The sequence below is a fragment of the Engystomops pustulosus genome, chromosome 2 (genome assembly GCF_040894005.1).
Source record: "Engystomops pustulosus chromosome 2, aEngPut4.maternal, whole genome shotgun sequence".
NCBI classification, from domain to species: domain Eukaryota; kingdom Metazoa; phylum Chordata; class Amphibia; order Anura; family Leptodactylidae; genus Engystomops; species Engystomops pustulosus.
This window is the reverse complement of record NC_092412.1, coordinates 126,429,828-126,453,848: the sequence shown is the minus strand read 5'-3', so window position 1 is coordinate 126,453,848 and position 24,021 is coordinate 126,429,828. Positions and strand designations below refer to the sequence as shown.

Here is a 24,021-nt window from a genome sequence, read left to right as displayed (position 1 = left end):
GTTGTTGTTCCTTAGCTTCAACATTGGAGCTTTCAAAATCTCCTCCTCTCCCCTCTTTATAAGTGTGCGTTACAGAAGACCACTCCACACTGCAGCCTGCAGTTTCTTCTTGTCTTCCTTGTACTGCACATGGTGAAGGAAGAAACTCTGTACTGGAATGGGCCATTGCTGCTCTTCCTTCTATTAATGATTTTGTTGCAGAAGGCATTTGTACACGATTCGCTGCTTCGTCTTTTCCTCCAGTCTTTGATTCTTGTGCTGTATCAAAAGGAATTAAAAAGCTGCTGCTCTCATTTTGTTTTGCCACTGCTCCTTCTGATGACTGCTGTGCTAGTGGAATGTCACTTACAGAAGTGCCTTTGAATAAGTCAGATAATTTAGAACACTTTTGTGCTTCTGATGCCAAAAGCTGTTTTTTCTTTTCGCGTAATTTTTCGGCCCCACCTTTGGGTTTTCTTTTTCGCTCCATCTATTAAATTAAATATATTTTACTACTATATATTGTGTAGTAGAGCGTGTTTTGAATAGGCATATTTTGCCATATATTTATCTTACCAATAGTTTTCTGAAATCCTAGTGGCTGTTTCTCTCTGGTGGACTTTCTTGTAGGCTGTATTGGTCAAAGATGGTCTAGAAGATCTCTCACTATATTGCTCCCTATGGATAAGAATAACTATAATACTGCCTCCTATGTACAGGAATATAACTACTATAATACTGCCCCCTATGTACAGGAATATAACTACTATAATACTGCCCCCTATGTACAAGAATATAACTACTATAATACTGCCCCCTATGTGTAGCAGTTGTTTTAGAGTAATGATGGGGTAATAAGACGACAGCAGTCCTGTTTTTACAACATGAAGCTACCCAAAGGAATGCTGCAACCTGTAGCCCCATATTTTACCTTACAGCAGCTGCAGTTCTTTCTCCTAATATAGGACTGCTGCCACTCCATTTATAACATGCACAAAGCCCTGATCGAATTCCTTTACCAAGAGGGAGTGGGTGAAGTCCTGTGTAAATTAAAGGACACCTTTCTCACTAAAGCAATATAGCTGCACATACTAATGTAAGAATCTCCCTAGCCCTCACCCACTTATGGCACTGTTACATTTCTAGCTTTATCGAAACATACCAAAAAGCTGTGCCACACTGAGGCACATAGCGGTTTGATTGACACACCTAGATTACAGTGGTCCAGCGTACATATAAGGGGGCCATCCAAGGCCCTCCCTTTTCAGATTTTCTCCTGGACCGCCACTCCCACACCAGATGCCGGCAGGGAATGTCAGGCTTGATGCTGCCTCCTGAGACAGCTTTAGACTGCCCCTTATGAGTACAATACAATAAATGGACTGCTGTAAGCTAGGTCCATCGATCGGACCACAATGATAGTCAATGTGGCAAAGCTTTTCAATATTTTCCAATAAAGCTAGAAATTTAGTGCAATAACTGGGGGCTAGGGAGATTCTTACATTAGTATGTGCAGCTATTCTGCTATAGTGAGACACGTGTCCTTTAAGAGAGGGAGCACGCTGTAAAATATGGAGATATGGAGTGCAGCAGTCTTGTGTAATTTATCCACAGGGCTGATGCACTTCATTGCCCCATATTTTCTGAAGAAATACTGCAGCATGCTCCCCAATATTTCCTTCTGCTTTTCTCTCCATGTAAAGCAGAAACTGTTATCCTTTACACAGCACTGTCGAAATTGTGATTTCGAATTGTAACTCACAGGTGACGATCTACTCCAACGGCTATAGAACTGCAACGCGACACCTCCTTCTCACTTGTTGATGCATTAGTCTCCCTCAGATGTTGTCGGCTCCTTGCATCACATCTCCACAAAGCGATCCTAAAAATACCACAGTCACTTTCACTATAGTGTTACTAGAATAACAGTGATCTCCTAAATAATCATACCACTTGTACCACAACTGAGCACACCCTGAATAAATATTTAATTATGTGTAATATATGGGGAACAAGGATTATCAATAAAGCTTCATTACAGACACCTTACAGCTGATCAGTGCAGTCTGGGACTATAGTAACATCCAGAGAGCTTCGCCAGAGGTCACAGGGGGCAGAGGGGGTCTGTCTGTAACTAGGGGTTGTCTGTAAGTTGGGTGTGCTTTTTATCATACTCTAAATCCTAACTCCCATATCACGGGTCGTGGGCTCACCCTTGCTCCTCTGCCCCCGCCAGCGCATCGCCCTCACAGCTCACCTGTTCTGGTTTCTGTCTCACACCTGTCAGCTGTGCGCACGCGCGCCAGCTTCTCTAAATTTAAAGTGCCAGCGCGCCATTTATTGGCGTTGTTCATTTCCTCAAAATTCTATATAAGCCTTCCTGCAAGCCCTGCCGGATCTTTGTGCCTCACAGCCTTAGAAAAAGCTCCCCAGCGATATTCCGTGTATCTGTGATTCCAAAGTCCCTCCGTGTTCCTGAGTTACCAGAGTCCCTCCGTATTCCTGTGTTACCAGAATCCCTCCATGTTGTTGTGTTACCAGAGTCCCCCCGTGTTGCTGTGTCCCATGTGCCTGTGTTCCCGTTGCCATGCGCCTGGACCTGTAGTTGCTGACCCCGGATTTGGACTTCATCTTGGATCTTTGCCACCTGCCCTGACCCTTGACCTGACCACGATATACTCAAAATATACTCATAATCTGTGCAGTGCCAGTGCCCAACCGTCCCAATCCCCCCCCACAATATACTCATAATCCCTGCACTGCCAGTGCCCATCCGTCTCAATCCCCCCCCACAATATACTCATAATCCCTGCACTGACAGTGCCCATCCGTCTCAATTCCCCCCCCCACAATATACTCATAATCCCTGCACTGACAGTGCCCATCCGTCCCAATCCCCCCCCCCCCACAATATACTCATAATCCCTGCACTGACAGTGCCCATCCGTCTTAATCCCCCCCCCACACAATATACTCATAATCCCTGCACTGACAGTGCCCATCCGTTTTAATCCCCCCCACACACAATATACTCATAATCCCTGCACTGACAGTGCCCATCCGTCTTAATCCCCCCCCCCACACAATATACTCATAATCCCTGCACTGACAGTGCCCATCCGTCTTAATCCCCCCCCCACACAATATACTCATAATCCCTGCACTGACAGTGCCCATCCGTCTTAATCCCCCCCCCCCACACAATATACTCATAATCCCTGCACTGACAGTGCCCATCCGTTTTAATCCCCCACACACAATATACTCATAATCCCTGCACTGACAGTGCCCATCCGTCCCAATCCCCCCCCCCACAATATACTCATAATCCCTGCACTGACAGTGCCCATCCGTCTCAATCCTCCCCCCTCACAATATACTCATAATCCCTGCACTGACAGTGCCCATCCGTCTTAATCCCCCCCACACACAATATACTCATAATCCCTGCACTGACAGTGCCCATCCATCCCAATCCCCCCCCCCCCCCACAATATACTCATAATCCCTGCACTGACAGTGCCCATCTGTCTTAATCCCCATCCACCACCCCCCCCCCTCCCCATTATATTCATCTGTGGCTGTCCAGCTCTGATACCCCCTCCCTTTCAAAGAAGTAAGTAATCACCTCACAATTTTTTAAAAAAATAATGGTGGCACTGTGGCAGTAATTATCAATATTGGCCACCCCCCTGTACAAGTGGCTCAGCGCTTGTGAAAAATATAAATAAAAAACTTAACTTACCTAGCTGGCACTGGCACGAGGTTCAGACTCCCACTCCGCTTGTTCCGGCCGCTCCCAAGCACTCCGCGCGCAGCACAGCACAGCCGTAAAATGACGTCTGTGCGTGCCAGCGCGGGACGGCTTCACGCTCCGCACGCTGCTGAGCAGCCTGCGCAATGATGTCATTGCACGGGCTGCGCTGTAGCAGCAGCGTCAGCGTGTGAAGCGGCCGGCCTCAGCGAAGTCACAGGCAGACTGTGACAGGCAGCCTACTGTGTACACCTGTTGGCCCGGCAACGGCCGCGCTGCGGCCGCTACTGTCAGCCGCCGGCCCGGCGCGTAGCAGCAGCGCTGCGCTGCCTGCCAGTCCGCCCCTGGTCCTCATGTGTGTAAGTCGGCCCGACCGGCCTCAGACCGGCGGCACCGGCCCCAGATCGGCCCCGGACCTGTCGGCCCACCGGGAAAGTTCCCGGTGGGTTGAATAGCCAGTCCGCCCCTGCATACAGCACATTATACACAGGCGATGTACACACATACAGCACATTATACACAGGGGATGGTACATACATATACATAGGTGCATACAGTTTTATTGGTAAGGTATACACCATGCCACTAGACCAATGTTTTACAAAATTACCAAAATATATCAACATATAACCTTTATTTGCAAAACAAATTGGTAATTAGAGATTAGGAATGACTGTACAAAAATTTCAAAAATACATTTTCTGAAGGTTACAACAGTCACCAATCAGTAGGAACTGTACAGGTCTTTGCTTTTAATGACTTCAGCACATCTGCAGCACTAGAACATCACTAGTCTCTCAAAGCTCTCTGCTGAAAAAACAGTAAATCTTCTTCCAGTCTCTTCCACAGTTCTGTGACTGTTGTGGGTTTCTTGACCATAACTTTGTCCCCAAGAGATATTCCAGAGGTTTTCTGTTATGTTAGCTATTTCAACGTTTTCAAGGAACTACTTGACTCATTTTGCTGTGCTGTAGTATTGTTCTGCATTAAAATTGCTGGCTGATTCAGTGAAGAATGCAAAGAAGGAACCACGTGTTGTTGAAGAAGGTTCTGATACATACTTGCATTCACCCTGCCATGAAGCTGTATGAGAGGTTACACAAACCAGGACACTTTCTTCACCACCTTTAACTGACGTTTTTACACACTTTGGGTTCAGTCTTTCCCCAGTTTTTCAATGAACATAATGTTTCCCATAAGATTCAAATAAATTAAACTTACTTTCATCACTAAAATGAACTATGGACAACTTCTCCTCTATCCACACAACATATGCTCCTCAGCTCCTTGCATCTGTCTTGCATGGGGTGTTGCTTGGGTCGTGCAAGAACTGGGTTAAGGGCCACTCCTGTACAAACCCCCCCTCACACATGCTTGCACCAAGAACAATTGTACTTATACTTTACAGCTACAGAAAACACAGGCAAAATACTGTTCCCCAAATGGCCTAACATGTAAAATTGCAACCTACTCTTAATACATAAGGCCTCTACTAATTCCCCTTCAATGTGACCCGACTGAATAATGTCACCTCTATTCCCCTATACTTAATGTCCCCTCATAGTGGCCCCTTTCTAATCATGTCCACTGAAAGGAACTCCTCGCCTTATTATAACCACACTAGATAATGCCCCCCACTGAAATAACATAATGAATATTGCCCCTATAATAAATAAGTAATGGTCCCTCAGCCCCCGGTAAGTGATGTCCCCATAGTCCTCAGTAAATAATGTCTCCACAGCCCCTAGTATACAATGTCCCCACCAGCTTCCGCAAGTAATGTCACACACAGCCCCAAGTGATATCCCCCAGTTTAAAATGCAATCCATAGAAACAGGTAAGAAGATGACCTGATTGTATATGCACTTCAATAGAAAAGCATGTTATTTGTAATAAGCACCCAGTGTTTTGCATTTTTTACATGCAAAACACCAGAAGCTCGTTACCAAACAGATAATAATTGCTAATTGTAATAATAATAATTATTATAATAAAGCTGGCACTGATAGCAGCTGTTAACCTTTTGACTGCCTCAAGCAAAGCCACCCAGTGGCAGTCAAAATCTGACGTGTGGATGCGACCATTTTGGCTTTGATCGTGACGTCACCTCATCGGGGAGCGACAATTAGCCTGGTGTCTTTATGAAACTCCAGAACCTGTTATTGCTGAAGATGTGTAACACTGTTCCAATCTATAACAAATTCTCCATATATGTACTACAATGCAGTAGTATTACAGTATATGGTAGGAGCAGTCAGACACCCAGGGGTTTGAAAAAAACCTAGGGTGCCTAAAAAAAAATAATTTTTTTTTAAAAAGTTTAAGAAAAATGTAAAAAAAAAAAAAAAAAGTAGTTCAAATAAACCCCCTTTGCCTAGAACTGATATAAAAATAAACAATTAAAATGCTAAGTATGTTAGGTGCGTCCAAAAGCCCCGTTCTGTGAAAATGTAACAGTTATTCCAGGCAATGCGCCACATAACAGAAAAAAGCCCCCAAATGTCTAAAATACTGCGTTTTCAACATTTTGCATCACATGAAATTTTTTATAAAAAGTGTTAAAAATGTCATGCAGTCCTTAAAATGGTAGCAATGAAAATGCTGGCTCACCTTATACAGCTCTGTACATTGAAGTATAAAAAAGTTTTAGTGGAAACATTTGTTTTTAATTCAAATGTATTAAAGCATAACATCGATATAAATGTGTTATCTCCGTGATTGTACTGAGCCAAAGAATACATGGAGAGGTTTCATTTGGAGCGCACAAGAAAATGGCATAAATACATTTGTTACACAATTTCACCACATTTGGCTTCTCAGTACAAGGCATGGAATATTAGATACTGTCACTAGGAGGGACACTTTGTTATGCAGAAAAGCTCTGTACATGGAAAAAAAAAAAGTGATTGATTTCTAAGGTGGAAGATGAAAAATGGAAAAAGGGTCAAGTCTATAAAGGGTTAAAATAGAGCTATTGTCCTCATGTTAGGCTGTAGGACTACACATATGATAGGGAGGACCACACATAGGACCACACAATGACCTTGGCATTTAGGAAATTGATCTTTAATTTTGATCTCCAGTGTACAGGGCTCACAGCAGAGCCGAATGCGATCCGCCCCTCCCGCCCATGTGACTGATCACGTGGCCGTGACATCAGCAAAGGTCCTTTAGCTATTAGGATTCGGTGTGTGCCGTCGTCCGCTGCAGGTCTGATATACGTGATCGGTGTCCGCTCGCGCCGGTCGCTTGTGGTCTCGTGTCCGTGTGTGAAATGTGGGGTGTGACCCCGCCCGGTGTGTTCTGTGTATGCGGGGGGTGGGACGGGCAGCTTGTTTACATTGTGCGCTATGGGTGGAGGGGGAGTAATGGCCTCTGCATATAGTACGTCCTGAGCCCTGCCTGACACTACCTAATACTCCGTGTTACACAAGAGAGCGGCAGGGAGGTCCCATCCCGAGGGATCATTGTGTCCATTCCCCCTCAGAGGTTGTTTCACACCATACAGAAGAGTCACATCTAGCCTCTAGGGGCAGTGGCGCCCACTAGCGGTCGCGTCTTTAATTACATGACAAGCATCCTGGGTTTCCTCTGCATGCCATGGGCTGCACCCTGACTGAGGGTACCCACTGGTATGGCAGGGGCACATCTCTGGGCACTAGTTTATACTGAAGAGTTGCCTTTATGCATTTTGGCGCTTTCAATGTTTTGCTTCCATTTTAGAAGATGCAAATCTTCAATCAGTGACTGCTTCCTGCTGGACACGTATCGTCTACCCCTCGCCATGCAGAGTGATGTCAATGCCACTGAGGAGATGGAATTTCGCATTCCACACAAACGCCGGAAAGTTAACAACTTGATGTCAGAAACGATGGTACGTATAGTGGTTATAGCATTAGCATCCGCTTTACCCCAATAATTGCAAGGCTAGAAAAAAGTATATAGTTGGGAAAATACTAAAATATGAAATTGTCACAGTATCTAAAGGGGTTCTTTAGTGACAACACGTTAGCCCCTACACACGTTTTCATGCACCTAGTCTGAAACTTTTTTTTATGGATCTCTCCTATCCAAAGGAATACAAATTGGCCATTAATGGATTTTTCATGTACAAGAATTTGCTTATATATACATAGGGGTCTCTGATAGGGGGAGAGTCAAACACATTAACTTGAGCGACTCCATACCACTTGGACGTTCAGGATTCAAAAGTCCCATAAAAGTCAAAGGAGTACAGGACATACCTCCATTCTGCACTGCATTGACTTCTGGATTGACTTCTGGATTGGCTTACAGGATGTATGAAACCTTGTGCTCCTACTGGTAAGGAGCAGGTCTGGTGTCTTGCCTGATCAATCATTCATCCCCGATCTTGGGGATATATGTGATGCCCCTCCTGTAAGTACATATGCAAGCAAGCTTGGAATCTACATTGTTTATTTATCCATTTTTCCTTCTGTCCAGCTTATTTCACATTAGTTTAATCCATTACATTTTTTAATTTTTTTTTGTAATGCACTAATGCTGTGTGAATTCGCTTTTGTCTTGGTGTGCAGATAGGTATGCAAGGTGAAGAATATGAAGAAATCAACCACTCAGAGTATGACTATGAGGCTGAATATGAGAATGTAAGTCTGGTTTTCTCTTTTCTATCGTTATTTTGCATCTATTGGTAAGATTTTTCACAAGTATCTCATGTATCTCTGTACTCCCGTGAACATGCCGTCTTCCCATATGAATTGACACCACCCTGGCATTTTTGCACAGATCACTTTTCGTTTTCTGGATATACTGGGGTAGATGTATTAATGTTTTGGTCTTTAAACCAGTGCACAGTAGTACTAGACAGTTGTTGCGATCAGATTAATCACTGTGTCTGATGCTGGATGATTCTTCTTGTGCAGTATAAGGCTTCATTCACACGACAATCGCAATATGCACACGGTGGCGGGACGATGCCACAAGATAGATAGAAGATCGATAGAACATCTATTTTTTTCTGTGTGTACAGCCGCACAATGCGTGACAATTCATGTAAAGGTAGCCAAGACTGGAGAGTTGTTCTTTGCACCACCTATTAGTTGGTCTAGTTTGCTGTGCCACAATATTGAATTTTTTGACGTAAGGACCATTTTCCTGCAGGCCACAGCACTGTATAACCAAGCATATGTAAAATTGCCTAAAAATGGTCTAAAACCTTTAATAAATGTGGCGCACAGCATTTGAGGTGTAAATGACAATAGTTTCGCGTAGACAATTTTATACACCCATGTTAGCTTCTACACAATTTTTGCATAGGTGTTCGCATTTTATCCTGGCCAATCAGTTATAGACTTGGGTTGATCGTTCTCCAGGGTCAAGTGGAGGGAGAAAAAAAGTGAGACCATGTCCTTGTAAGGTAGAGATGTTAGATGAAGGTTTACCTTAGGTACTTCTTGATAAAATCCCTGTGTAGGCTGCACTGCAGGATCTCCCTCTAGCCGACAACATGCAGAGAGACTCTGCACCTCCAAGGGCCGTGCCACTGCATTCACAGGCAGTATGGAATCCCTGGGGGACGGCACTTCATTCTCGAGCATGGAGTAGCTTTAGCCCAAGAGCTCACAGAGGCTGCTCGACGCCCTGAATTGTAGCTGCTCGACGCTTGTAGAGGCAGTTTTACTCTTCAAAAATATAAAGCCACATCTGACTATTTCTCCCTCTTTTTCTGACATGTTAAGAGCTGCAGACTCAATTTAAAGATGGTGGTGCCCCGCAACAGACCTGAACATTTTTTTTTTTTTCTTTTTCATCAGGCAAGCATCATATCAGACGTCTCTTACACTGGAGAACAGATGCCTACACTCACAGAAGTTCTCAGCTATTGCCAGGTACCGAAGGATGAGCACATTATTTCTCCACACAATCACAGCTTTTGCATTGTTTGAAGGGTTTTGCTGAAATAAAAAATATTGATGACTTATCAGTAACTGTATTCCAGGAAATATTTTCACTTCATCTCCTAAGGATCTGAAAACTCTCATATTCCTGCAGTTGTGCACCAGTATACTGTACAGTGTTGCATCTAAGCAGGGGTATAAGTAGAGAAGTTTCAGAGAAAAATGAAAGCATCTCATCCTGACCAAAGTAACTTCTGCCATACAGTGCACAGGACAGTATGAGATGAGAGCTTATAATAGTATTAAAACACATACAAGTATTTATGTATATAGTCATTACATGCACTGTTACATTAACAGATTTACATGCACCAATGTATCTTGCAAGCAGGGCTCTCACTTCTATTGTTCCATATGAATGTTTGTGCTCTGTAATGTAATATTATTTTTGTATATGTCCCCTATGATTTGTAAAGCGCTTCGGAATTTGATCACGCTATAGAAATAAAGATGATTATTATTATTAATAATGATATGTATGGATGCTTTCCCAGATAGTAAAAACTGCTGACACCGTGATGAAAAGTCAGGTTATTAACTGGTTGCTACACCAGCTTGTTTTATAAGGAAATCACTATAGGATTTCACATTACCATATATACTTGAGTATAAGCCGACCCGAGTATAAGCTGAGGTACCTAATTTTAACACAAAAAACTGAAGAAACTATTGACTTGACTATAAGCCAAGGGTAGGAAATGCATTGGTCCTAGCCCAGCCCCTGCCCAGCCTATAAGAAAAATAAAAGTGTACTCGCCTTCCGACGCCTGCCAGGAGGTCCTCATCTGTCCAACGATGCTCCGGCTCCCTTTTCCGTGTGGTGCCGTCGCTCGAGCTGTGATGTCAACGGCTTGCTGACGTTCTAGTGTGTGCGCAACCTTCGGCACACACTGTGATGTCATCTAGCTGCTGACGTCACAGCTCGAGCAACAGCATCGCACGTAGAGAGGGAGCCAGAGCATCGGTGTACATCCCGGGGTGGCGTCAGAAGGTGAGTACACTTATATAGACTCGGGTATAAGCTGAGTTAATGTTTTCCAGCACATTTTAGTGCTGAAAAACTCTGCTTATACTCAAGTATATACGGTATTTGTATTATGTTTCTGTACTATTACTGTAGTCTGTTTCTCCGTTCTGTACTATTGGTCTATTCATAAGTAAATGTGTAGCCTATGATCCAAGTTTAAAGGAATGGTAGTGTTTCTAAGCTAGTGAACATTTTAATATCACAACAATGCAAAAATTGATTGTGAACATGGTTACAATGCAACACCAAGTTTCTTTAGCAGATCATAGTTATCTTTAAGTGTTGGCTCACCAAAATGCAACTGAATGTAAAAATACGTCATTTTAGGCTATGTATGAAATGGTCCTCAAATTGGATAAGAAGATGGATTTACTCCAGAAAAAGGTATCTGAGATGCATCATGCCCGGATGAAGCCACATTTTAAGCCTGTAAGTTTTTTATCTATTCTATTTTACTTGGCCTTTAGTAAATAAGATATTCATAACTTAAAACAAAATTTCTTCAATAAGGCAATATTTTCCTTATTGCATTGTGGAAAACATATTTGCATATTTGTCTAAAAAATTGTTACTGGGGCACAATATGTGTTTTACATATGAATCTGTGTCCCTAGAGATGTCACTATACCACTGCTTTCTATGAAATATCTCCTTGTGAACTGTAGGTTCAGTGATTTTGCCAGGCAATCATTCTGACTCCTGTGAGTCTGTCAACCAGGGGCGTAACTACTGTGGTGGGGCCTGCAGTATCAGGGGGCCCCGTCAGCTGACCTGATACTGAAGAATGGAGGATTTTCACCATTTATATACATATTATGCTGCATGTTGTACAGTATGATATTTACATAACATGTATGTGTGTGTATGGCAACACATGAAGAATTAGCGATGCTCATAGTGAACCACAGCGGTACTGTGCAATAAAAGGCTTGTCTTTATTTCAGCTGGGGTACATCTCGCGGGTAGCAAAAAACATGGATCGACGATATCGCGTCTTAGTCAAGATCTCAAACCAACACACGTCATTACACATATATATGTACATAGTATGTAGATGCTCCCCCAAACACCGGTCATCCGGGAGCAGGCAAGATGGAATAGGTAGACAACCAGAAAACCCAGCCTCCATTACCTTGTACACCTCCATTAGATGATGGCAAAATCCTCCATGGTAGGTGGAGTTAAAAGTCACATGACACAATCATGTGACACGTCACATGAAGACATTGCACGGATACTATCAACGTCCCCATAGCAACCCGGGCTGGTGTGAAAGGGGAGTGTATTTTATTGTAAGTCCACACATCATACTTACGAAAAACATGATGTACCCTAGCTGAAATAAAGACAAGCCTTTTATTCCACAGTACCGATGTGGTTCACTGCGTGTGTAATATGTATATTTTTAAGCAGAAATGGGGGCACCATTCAGAATTCTTCTATGGGGCCCTGTCTCTCCTAGTTGCGCCCCTGCTGCGAACCCATCTCATACTAATGGGACTGTGCAAGGTGTGATCTGTCATATTACCTGTTCTGTCTACAGATGATATTAAATTGTGCACATGTAGGTAGAGGGAGTGGGGCAGCACGTGACTGCAGCATCAAAGTTATTTTCAAAGTTATTTTATTTTTTTAAGATCAAAAATGCAATGGAAAATAAAACTTTGTTTTTTTTTTTTAACCTTTTGTTTTACTATGGCTGCACAGAGGCCTGTAAATTTTCAAACCAGAAGTACTCAGCCATCATCCCAAGGTCATGTGAGGTTACAGAAACTTAACCAAAGAATCCCAAATTCACTGATTCTGCAGCCTCCGAGAAACTCTCCAAGCCAACCTCGAAACCAAGATGAGGAGAGAAAACTGCACCATCTAATTTCACCAAAGTTTAATCCTGCTCCTTCAATATCTCTTCCAAAGGAGACTCCGCAGACTCTTCTCAGATCAAGTCCACCTCTACCTACCATTGTATCTACACATTCTTTACAGTCCATCATTACTGTATCGGATGAAGATAATAAAGAAGTAAAAATAGAAACCTTACCTGAAAGTACTTGTTCTTCCCCTCCAATGATCACTGCACCTCTTGCAAGTTCATCAATAAGTCAGAAAAATGCTGGAGTAGCTATTGCAGAGGATGAGCCAGTGATGGTGCCAAGTATTACAGGGCAAAAGATTATCACCAGTGAAGAACTACCTTCATCTTCAGTTCAGCTAGTTCCAATATTTGGTGAGTGACAATACTTTCCCGTACATTAATTTTGTAGCTGGAACACATAACTCTTTCTTTTTACTTTAGAGGTTTCTCTATGAAAATATGATATTACCTATTGAATTTATGATCTCTGATAGTTGTATTATGAGGAAACAAGCACCATTTTAATTCACAGTGGAGAGAAATTTAGAGGTGGTCATGTATGCAATGAATGTGGCTAATGGAGGCTGCTAGAGGTAGAGCCAGCATTGCATGTATGACTACTACTTTGTGTAGTGAGGTGGACTAGTGTATATAAAGCTTTGTTATCCCCAGCTTGTAATATTTCCTGTGTACAGTTGATACTCCTTTACAGGGATTATCTCAAGAAATCACATACTCTGCCATTATACTCCATGATACCTTTTTCATTATTTCAGTGGTGTTGGATTAGTAGTTTAGCCTTCTAGTCTTTGCAGCTTGTGATATTTTATACTTCCATTGCCATGTTTCCAGAGTTCCTTGGAGATCCGAATCGGAACATCAAAGTCCCAGGCAGTGTCTTGATGAAAGCAAGACAGAAGACTCAGCCAAAGTATGCTGCCCGTTACCTCGTCCGTGCATTGTTCACTAAGGAGGCATTGTTGAGCGGTACCAATGGATCAAGCATTCAAGGACTGATGGCACTTGATGCTAACAAGGTTGCTGCAATAAGAGGTAGTGTACATTGGAATGATTATTGAATAGTTAAAGTGACTCTTCGGACAGAAAAAAAGATCTATACATCAGGCTTAAACTATGAACCCTATATTGCCTTATATTTTCACCTTCAATTGGTTACTGACTCCTGTTGTGAGCAATGGAGGGAAAAGCTCTGCAGGTGGCAGGCTGCTGCCAAAATGGGAGACTCCCTACAAGGGAGGTACATTAAGCAATAGAGGCACCCAGAACTAAAAGGATAGCTTCATGTTATGTTGACTGTTAATCTTTATCATTCTTGCTTTATCGAAGTAGAGTAAAACAGATAAAATCCAATTTGCAGTTCATATGACACAGTTCACGATTACAGGTTATACATTGTTTGTATTTCGTATATTGTGAGAACTTTCTCTTGGATGCTGTACTGACTGTTAATCAAATTGGGCTTTTGTTTTGTGTGTCTTGTTTTTGTGGAGGATCTCTTTAATGTCAATATATTTTTCCAAAATAAATACATAAAAAGTCCACATTCAAGCCAGGCCCACTTACTCATCCTTTTTATTTTATACTGCATACCCAATGACTCTATGGGGTCCCAAGAGGGTTCCACAAAAAAACAAGAAATTAGAGTACAAAGTTAGAGAAGGTAGAACAAGGAGCTCAGTGAAGGTTGAAAAATATGTGGGGGCAAAAGCCAGAAGGAAAGGGGTGTATGTTGAGTCCACGAGAAAGCTTATGTATTAGGGAGATTGTTGAAATTGTGTCCAAGTTCCCAGGTTTTGTAGAACCTACCATAGGTACCGTGCGTGGAGGTGGTAAGATCTTTTATGTGCATGCAGTCACCCACATTGCCATTATCGGTCGTGAGGTTTACTTCGAGGTATATATACATTTAATGAACATGTCTTAACTGAGAAGATTCGAGTGGCACAGCTCCACCAAGAAGGGGTTGTCCTCTTATAGAAAGGTTTCTTAAAAGGTGATAAACACTGCATGAATTCTGGACCACTTCTTCCAATAAAGAAACAATCATGGGAATCTAGTCAATATGTGTCAATTCCCTGTCAGCACACCAATGATAAATTGGTGGAGACACTATTCACTTACCAAAAACACAGCATAAGAAGAGGTGAAATTTGTAATAAAACATAACTTTTAATAAATAAGACTTAAATACACACACAGGGGATCTGAGACGTGTAACCCCCCAACAAACAATATGTCACTGCTATACGTAAAGAACAAAACCCCAAAAGGCTTGGTTACCAACCTTTCAAAGCAAGTGAAACCAATGCACAACCTACACTGATGCATATTCGCTGGTGAAATCAAAGTACTGCACACTTGAAATATAATAAGTTAGTTGGATCTTACCGGTCTGTAGATATCAGAAGTGCGTGGCTATGCTCAGGGGAGAGAGAGAGGGATTCCAGCCTCAGATACATGGAGACCTCCAGGTCAGGAGGAAGATGTCAGCACTGCCCCTAGCATTCCCTATTCCTTAGCTCAGCCTCAGGGACTGGGAGCCGAGGCCCGCTTAAAGGACTTTACATACAGGGCTTTAACAGTAGAATAACATGCATGAATTCAAAAACACCCTTGGACGCTGCACAGTAAAGTGGTCCACACTAATTTAGACTGAGGGTTAAGGCAGTGCAATTAGAAAATTATAACTTCTCGGGACACTCCCACTACTGTAAGGCACTCACCATTCCATGTGCACACAGCAAGGGGGGCTGTTCCAAAAGGAGTACCTAGTAGTGACAGCACGTTGTCTCCCCCTCAGACAATCATGAGGTGGGGGCATAATTGGAGCGCCGCCACCTACCCTGTATGTTTATTGTGTCCCTCATGCATGGGAGAATGCCAGGCAAGTCCCATGGGTGGAGGTGACGTCACATCCGGTATGCCACCCCCCTTCATCATGAATGACGCAGTCATGGAGAATGGTGTCCCTTCTTCCCCACTAAAGTGCAGTACTGACATTGTATTCATGATAGGTTTGGCACTGCTGTTCTACAGAGGAGCAAGGGTTCCTTTTATCATATATCATTATAATGCTTGGAGTTCCATCCTCACACTGTGGTTTAGGAATAGTGGACTGACCACAGAAGTCTTAAGCTGCCGTCACATTGTGATGACAAAAATATTCTTTAAGACTTGGGGTGCATTCAGACGGCCATGTGATGGATCCCTGGCTAACACAAGGCCGGGAGAGGTGAGCACTCTTCACCCCTCTTTCCTCCATAGGACGATGAGTCGCCACGCTTTGGTTTACAGGGCTGTAAGTTCTATCAAATTCGTTCCCTGGCCTTTGCCAATTCCACCCTGGGATGTAAAGTTCTTCAGGTTGTGCACATGGCATCATGTTCCCCTCCCTTAAGGGACTGCTCTGGTATATCCCATGGTGCTGGGCATATCTGCATTTACCATAAAATCCATTTCTTGTTGCTGCAGTGGGGACACAAATGCCATCCTCTCCTTTTATGTTATGTCGTTTTCCAAGCATTTGCTGTGGATTCAGGACATGTTTGTTCAGTTTTCTTATTTTGAGTTTATTTTATATGTTTTGCTCCAACTGCTGTTGCATGCACTAATCAGCATACAGCCCATGTCACACTGGCCGAGTGGGGCCGTACGCACGCAAGTTTGTGGAGCGTAAAGGAACGCGCTACAATGTGCTCGGCCGGGGTATGGCCAGGTGAGCACATGGCAGTGTGAAAGTAGACTGAAGGTATAGCCCACAAGGTGGAGCCAACAACTTTTTCTACCTAGTGTCAGCCTCTTGGTGGTCAGGCATATACCCATGGTGCTCTGTCACAATTTGTATATTATTTAATATAAGTTTAACTACTGTTTATTTGTATTTATTTTTGCAGAATTCCTGGCATTTATATTTCCTGAGTGTGATCTTGCCGAAAATGGAAAAGACTGGAAAACTTGCACCACAAATATTAACGCCCTGATTCGATACATGCATTTGGAATCAAAGAAAAATATAGTAGGTTTTCCTCTTTCATCATCATACAACCAATTCAAACTGACAGTCAGGCTTAGGAGATCTAAGGTTTAGTCTTTTTTGGACAGTGACACAAACTAAAAATAATTCTAACCTTATTTGCCACCCAACAGGGGAAAAAATATGCTGAAAAATGACCCTTTATTTCCACAAAGGAAAGGATCCTCTAAACAATTGAGGGGATTCATTAAGATTAACATCCTCCGCCTGCCCATATAGGCATGTGTGTGCGCGCCACAAAACTAGGGGAAAAGACATAATGGGGGAAATTTATCATAAGCTTTTTGGTTAAAACCATTCTAGTTCCTCATGGCAACCAATCAGAGCTCCGCTTTCATTTCCCCACATATGTTTATAAAATTAAATCTGAGCTCTGATTGGTTTCCATGAGCAACTAGAACAGTTTTACCTCAGAAACTTGATGATAAATCTCCCCCAATGAATCTACCCACAATGTGTAGTCTGCAATCCTCTAGTCAAGTGTGTGGCAAGGACAGTACCCAGAGTGAAAAATTCTATATATTGTTTACATCCGAAATAGTTTTTCCTAAAGTGAATAAAGGACCTAACTTTTTGCTTTTTGATTGTGTAGGTTTGTTCTAAAGCTACAGTTCAAGTTCCGGATGATTCAATTTGCTTGGATTCTGATGATGCACGGGAAGAGGACAATGAGGTGGATATTCCAGGTGATGTTCAAGATGTTACACAGACCAACACTTTACCTGCTCATAACAAAGTGAACGATACCTGGGCATCACCACTGAGGATTGGAATGTCTGCAAAACAGAAAGCCTCAGACCCCATAGGTAACTCTGAGATGTAGAATGATTGTTTACTTATTTTTGGGGATTTGAGATTAAATAAATGTACATTTTCCAGGGATTGTGCTATTCTATTTCAGAGTTGCAAGCTCCGCTTCTACTTCCTGTAGATAAACCACAGCCCATGGTCATGTGGTATCACACAGGTGCATGTTTCATTCTATCACAGCTCTGATTAATCTCTGTGTTGTGCACCTGTGTGACATCACAAAACCAGTAACCGTTGTTTTATATATAAACAATCCAGCTTCCTGTATAGTGGCCGCAAGCAGGGATCTAGAAAACCGTGAGGAATTGATACAGAATCTGTTTTGGAAAATTTTACAAATTTTAAATGTATACATAATATTTATTTGCTGAAACTGGACAACACATATTAAAACTTTTTTTTTTCTCTTTAGAAAGTTTTGGTGAACCTTGGAGAAATGTGCTGTTACCGTTCTCAGTGATATATATTGGCAAAGGAAAGTCTCGTCCAGAACTTTCTGCCAGGTATTTGATCCGACATCTCTTCCCAGAGGAAGTTCTTGTAAAAAGCAATGTTTATGGAAACGTGGAACGTGGTGTCCTTCCATTAGACTCCAACAAAATTGCTGCTTTAAGAGGTAAATGTATTGTGTTCTACTCTTTAATGCAATCCATCCACTTTTGAACTGCATGTTATTGTATATGTGTTGTTGCTTTATTTGTCTTTTATAATAGTCAAAGTATTATGAGTTATCATTTCTTGATAATACATATGACCTACCAAACTCTTTCATGAGGCAAAAAAGGTGCATTCAGCTGACAGACGACAATGTTTTCTCATTTATCTACTGATCTGCAAAATAGTGTGACATCTGTGATCTAGTAAACAATTTTAGAAAGTTCAGACACATTAGAGAGATTTATGAAACTGTTGGTGATTAGACCAGGCCAGAGTTATACTCCACAGTCGTATTATCAAAAGTATTATGCCACTTGGAAGATGGCAATGCAAAAATGATATATTTTTTGTCCCCCACATTAGGTTTTATTTTGCAAATTTAAGTAAAACGTGAAAAACAATATCTAAGTATGGTAATCCAGTAATTATACTGATCATAGAATAAAGATAAGACCTTTTATTAGGCTATATGATGAACACCAAAAAAAAGGGAAAAATCAATTGCATAATTGATGCTTTTCTACTCCTCTGCTCCCCATAAAAGTTAGTAAATTATCAACAACAGGGCATAACAACCCCAAATTGTTATCACTGAAAAATACAGCACTTCCCGCAAGAAAAATACCATCATATGGCCCCACAAACGGAAAAACAAAAATTTTATAGCCTACAAAAGGGTGCCAATGAGGAAAGTAAAATCCGCTACATATAGGACAAAACTGGCTGATGCATGGCCCTATTTCCCTTTTGTGTCCCGCTGTGCTTCCATACAACAAGTCCACATGTGGGATGTCTCTTTACTTGGGAAACGTTGTATTAAAAATTTTAAGATACGTTTTATCCTTTTATCTTTTGGGAATGTGTAAATTCTATGGCTAAATGAGTGCATAAAGAACAAATTACAAACAGTGATTTGAAAAAATGCTTTCTTTTATTAGTAAATCTACACGAGGAAGATGAAACTCAGAGAGTCTTAATGGTATGAACTTGGTCTCTGCACTGACGTCTGTGAAAAAAGAATTTGATCGTATAAGTGTCAAATAATGGTGACCTCGTGATAGTGTGGTGACGTAAACGTATTATCAAGCCCTTGATAATACGTTTACGTCACCACACTATCACGAGGTCACCATTATTTGACACTTATACGATCAAATTCTTTTTTCACAGACTGACCACCAATGCAGAGACCAAGTTCATACCATTAAGACTCTCTGAGTTTCATCTTCCTCGTGTAGATTTACTAATAAAAGAAAGCATTTTTTCAAATCACTGTTTGTAATTTGTTCTTTATTATTTAGAAGTGAATTTTTTGGGGTACTAATTTACTCTAGTTTGACCCACCCCATTCTGGGCTTTATTGTACTTTTTTAAATGAGTGCATAACCAACAAAATTAGACCATTCTAAATTTCACCTCCATTGTGTTTTAATTACTATGCATCATTGAAAGGGTTAATCTTTCTCAAAGCAGTTTTAAATAGTTTAAGGGGTTTACTCTTGAATAATTTTATTTTTCAAACTTATTAAAAAAAAAATAATCCCACAAATTTCAATTTAGAAATTTTGGAATAAAAAGGAATAACAGGAGTTTTAAAAAACAGAGTTTAGAGATGGCAATATTGGTTTTACCATTAAAATAAGTTACTGTCAGTCTCCAAAGCAGATCATTTTAAAAAATTTTAAATTACGAATTTGTCAAAAAATTGCCAAATTTTAGCTTTGTGGTTTTTGTTTTTTTTAAATAAATAAATTCAAAACCTATGAACCAAAATTTACTACTAACATGAAGTACTATGTGTCATGAAAAACTGTGTTATACAATGAGGCTGAGCCTTAACATACAAACTGGGGCTAAAGAAAGCTTTTCACTTTGCCTCAGTATAGCTGTTTTAGTCTTAGTGTACTGTTTGGTTTGTTTTTTATAGACTTCCTGCAGCAGAATTACCCAGCATTTGATCTGAAGGAGAATGGCCAAGACTGGAAAGCATGTGTGGCAGCGATTAACAGCACTATCCGGAGCCTACGCCATGATCAGAAAAAGGCAACGTTACAAAGTCGGAGAAGGACCTCTCTTGGCAATGTTGCTCATTTGTTTTGACAACCTGAAGTGGCCCCTGATGCTGAGAAAATTCTGGTTGGTGCCGAGATGTGCCTTGGTCTACTGAAAAGTTTTTCTACTGATCCAATTTTACTGACTACTTGGAAATACAGTCCAATACAAAAAAATGTGCAAACTTATACATTCATGTTTTACATCATTTATGCCTGAGATGGTTATTGTGGTTATGAAATTAGATGTTATATTCATTCCATTGTTTTTACCCAGCAATCAATTTGCCACTTAACTTTGTTCTATACTTGATTCTATAGCAATTCATAGACTTTTTTTATTATGTAGCTAAGTGGTTCTGTCATTTTAAAGCAGTCTATGAAGCTATTCATTTCTGGATTTCTATTGTTTTGAAGTAACAGAAAATAATTTAGAACAAAAATGTTGAGTTCACCAGCAGTCATATTATTTTATGGTATGAATGTTCTAAATCGATGTCTATTTTATTATAAAGTGCCACCAAGTATGCATATGCTGCCATACATGACCAATAGGCAATGCGGTGTTGTCTGCAAAACAGACTATTGATTGCCTTCAGTGCGATAGGGATTAGGGTTACTGAAGAATCAGCAGTTAAGCCTCGACCATTCAAGGTTACTTCAGCATAAGAAGGTAATAAATGGTTTTCCCTGTCAACATTTTCTGAAAAAAAAAACTGTCTCTTACTGTTCAGTAATAATAGAGAGTTTCCCTGGAATAGCTGCTGTGTAAAGAATATCTCGGCTTGATCACCCTGTATGTTTTTGCACAGCAGCACAATTGTCTTGGCATACTGGACAAAAAAAAAAAAATTCTCTCCTAGAAAACCCCTTTGCAACCTTAGATGTGATTCTAAATGAATCTGTTACCCACATATCCATTCGTCTGCAAACCTGCAAATTTGTCTGTACCAATGATTAAGCAAGAATGTTCTTTGTATTGTTAGACACCAGGTCCAGTAGGTATCCAGGCAGCATCTAAACCAGAACATTGGAGTAGCAAAGTGAGGTGAAGATGTGTTCATTTATTAATGAGATTTTTTTTTTTTTTTTTTTTTTATCCAATTTCTTTTTAAATACACATTACATAAGCACAGATGTGATGAAATTTTTAAGACAAATACAAAGTCTATAAGGCAAATTTACCACAACTGGTTGCAAAGTGTACCAGTTTTGATACTCCCTTCCCGAAGACACACAATCTGCCTAATATACCAAGAGGCTCAGGCTCTCATGTGAATCCTATGCTGGGTCCAGCCTGACATAGAATATTGCTATAGCCATGCCATGGATTTCATGAAATGTCAAATATAGCCTGAAAACAAACCTTTGACACCGTATGAAAGTGCTTACTGTAATGTTCTTAATCTGTGGTTTATTGGTTTTACATAGTGTTTTGGGGTTTGTTTTTTTTATTGAGTTTTTAGCTTTCTTTTTTTTTTTTATAAATTTGATTTTAGTCTAAGAGACATTTAGAAGAAAATATATATTTGTTGAGATGTTGTATTTGTATAAACCACACATAAAAAGTGCTGTACTGTATTTACTATTTCTAGAATACTGCAGGGATTTTTCATACATTTTTTTTTTTTTTTTGTTATATTCTCAATTGGTTGCCAATGTTGTGATTATGTAAATGAAAAAAGAAAATCTTAAATGTAATGCCTGGTGAAGTGAATGATTAGGCACATTGTGAAATATTAAGGCCCTGTTCACACAAGTCAACTTTTTGATTTTATGTTATCCTTTCAGAAAGGAACACCAACATCTTTAAAGCAGTTGTCTGGTGTTGTTTAATTCCATTGGCCTGGCGGTGTAAGCACTTATACTTACATTGGTCCTTCCTTATCTCCAGTCCATTGCCTCCTTTGTCAGTATACAGGGGCTCAGGGGTGACATCACGTCAAAAGCACATACGCTGCAGCCTAACACAGGACGCTGTTTCTGTATACCAACAGGGTCTGGTAGTGACTAGCGCATCACATTGGATTGAGGCAAGTATAAGCTGAGCCTAAATAAAAAAAAAATATATAATCTGGATATACCCATCCTAGACAAGCCCTTTAAATCTTTTGAGTTCCATATGTTCTGATCTTCTCCCATAAGAATTGTTTAATTAACAATTATGGTTTGGCAGGGATTCTGAATGTTGCAAGCCTGCCAATCAAAAAAAAAAAATCAAAATGTACACATAAAGTAGCATGGTGTCTGGGATGACATGGAGAACACAAAGGCCGATCTATTCTAGTGCTCCCTAATGACTTCACGTGCTTGTACTATATGTATAGACAAGACGGCCTTTAAAGCTCTATACTGCCTGTTACTACAATTTATAAACTTGTCAATTCTGCCTAATAAATGTATCTAGTTTACACTATCTTTGGACTCATCCTATTCCCAAAATAAGGATACATATTGGAAAGCGTAATGTAGTTTTACAGCATAGGATACATTGTATGGGACTTTGAACTGAATTTGCCATTTTTGTGTCGTAATAGGATATATATGTGTGGAAACCCCCTATATTCCATTGTCCATTGTTTTTGCTAAAAGTCTTCTACAAAAAACACCTAAATTATTAATAATATGGTATCTGGCGTGACCACTTTTTTTTTTTTTTTTTTTTTTTTTTTTTTTTTTTTCCTGCTCCTACAATCTTTACAATCGTACTCATTAGTGATCCGTGTAGTACAGATTTATAATATGGCACCAGAGAAACTATTTATTTATCCCGAAGATGTATGCTTAAAATATGTGAAAAAATTTAATTTTTTACTTCAGTCTATGGAAAATAATCCATATGTAGCATTGGGTTGCACAATACAGAATAAGCTGTATTCTACAGGATATAACTTACACGTCTTCTAGATGTACAGGCCACTAATGTGTGAGCCACGTGTCACTAGGTGGAGGACTCCCTGCCCTGCCTATATAAACCTATTTGAATGTTTGCCTAGCAAGTGTGCTCAGCAGATTCTCGTAGAATGGAGTAGGAAGAAATGCACACGTGTGTGTGGTCCCTTTTCCGTGCTTTCTCGTTTTGGATGTTCAATTGGCTGCAAATGTTTGGTGAAAAAAAACTTGCAATCAAATAATAGAATGGAAATTTTCAGCCATTCATGTATACTTTTCCCAAATGAGTAGAAGAAAGCTGCACTGTGTGAACAAGGCCTTGTGACAGTTTTCATCATGAAAAACCTGCACTATTCTTCTACATGAAGTAAAATGAACTGGGCTATGGAGAGCATATCCTCAGCTTGGCCATGTCAGGTGTAATGTTTCTATACCTGTAGCTGATATACTTCCATGATTTAGTTGACTTTCTAACCGTTAGCTTATGCAAAGGTAAGTCTTGTATTTAGCTTTTGTGAAGCTAGGTATCTTTCTAGTTTTAGACCACCAATACTTTTTATGGTTTTCATGAAATCTATGATATGACTCTTTTATTATACTGTGTTGTGTGTAAATAAAATCTACATTTTGTAACAAAGTATAGTTTTATTGTGTTGTCTGACTAATCTGAAGATATGTTTTGTGGTAATGACATTATCAATAAACTAATCTTCTTAGAACTTTTGTGTTTTGTAGCCCCTGAATTATGTAATCTGACTCCTTTCAGATAAATGGACATTAGATATGGAGATTATTTTTACATTTTATTTCTTATTGTGTTGCTATGGGGTTTTTAATCTCTTCAGGACCTAGCATTTTAGGGCTTTGGGACCAAGCCTGATGTTTTTTAAATCACCACTGTGTCATTATAAGAAGTTATAACTTTGGAACCCTTAACCCTTTACTAACGTGTTGCTTAATAGTACGTCATACGTCGGCTGCCGCAGTATAGAACAGCTCTCTC

At 40.6% G+C, this 24,021-nt stretch overlaps 1 protein-coding gene across 1 annotated transcript; it reads left to right on the top strand.

The window, feature by feature from the left end:
* The first annotated feature begins 7,020 nt into the window (after window positions 1-7,020).
* BEND2 (BEN domain containing 2) lies at window positions 7,021-23,737 on the top strand. The gene is made up of 11 exons (XM_072136309.1): window positions 7,021-7,040; window positions 7,457-7,607; window positions 8,290-8,361; window positions 9,529-9,603; window positions 11,027-11,128; window positions 12,407-12,926; window positions 13,407-13,607; window positions 16,469-16,590; window positions 17,201-17,414; window positions 17,831-18,034; window positions 20,003-23,737. The coding sequence occupies exons 2-11, from the start codon at window positions 7,518-7,520 to the stop codon at window positions 20,173-20,175; spliced, it is 1,773 nt and encodes a 590-aa protein (XP_071992410.1). The 5' UTR covers window positions 7,021-7,040; window positions 7,457-7,517; the 3' UTR covers window positions 20,176-23,737.
* The last annotated feature ends 284 nt before the right edge of the window (window positions 23,738-24,021 follow it).

Coding starts and splice junctions, on each gene's coding strand:
- BEND2 (XM_072136309.1), top strand. CDS start 7,518: ATGCAGAGTGATGTCAATGCCACTGAGGAGATGGAATTTCGCATTCCA. Junction 9,604..11,026: donor AAGTTCTCAGCTATTGCCAG/GTACCGAAGGAT, acceptor ACGTCATTTTAG/GCTATGTATGAAATGGTCCT. Junction 13,608..16,468: donor CAAGGTTGCTGCAATAAGAG/GTAGTGTACATT, acceptor TTATTTTTGCAG/AATTCCTGGCATTTATATTT.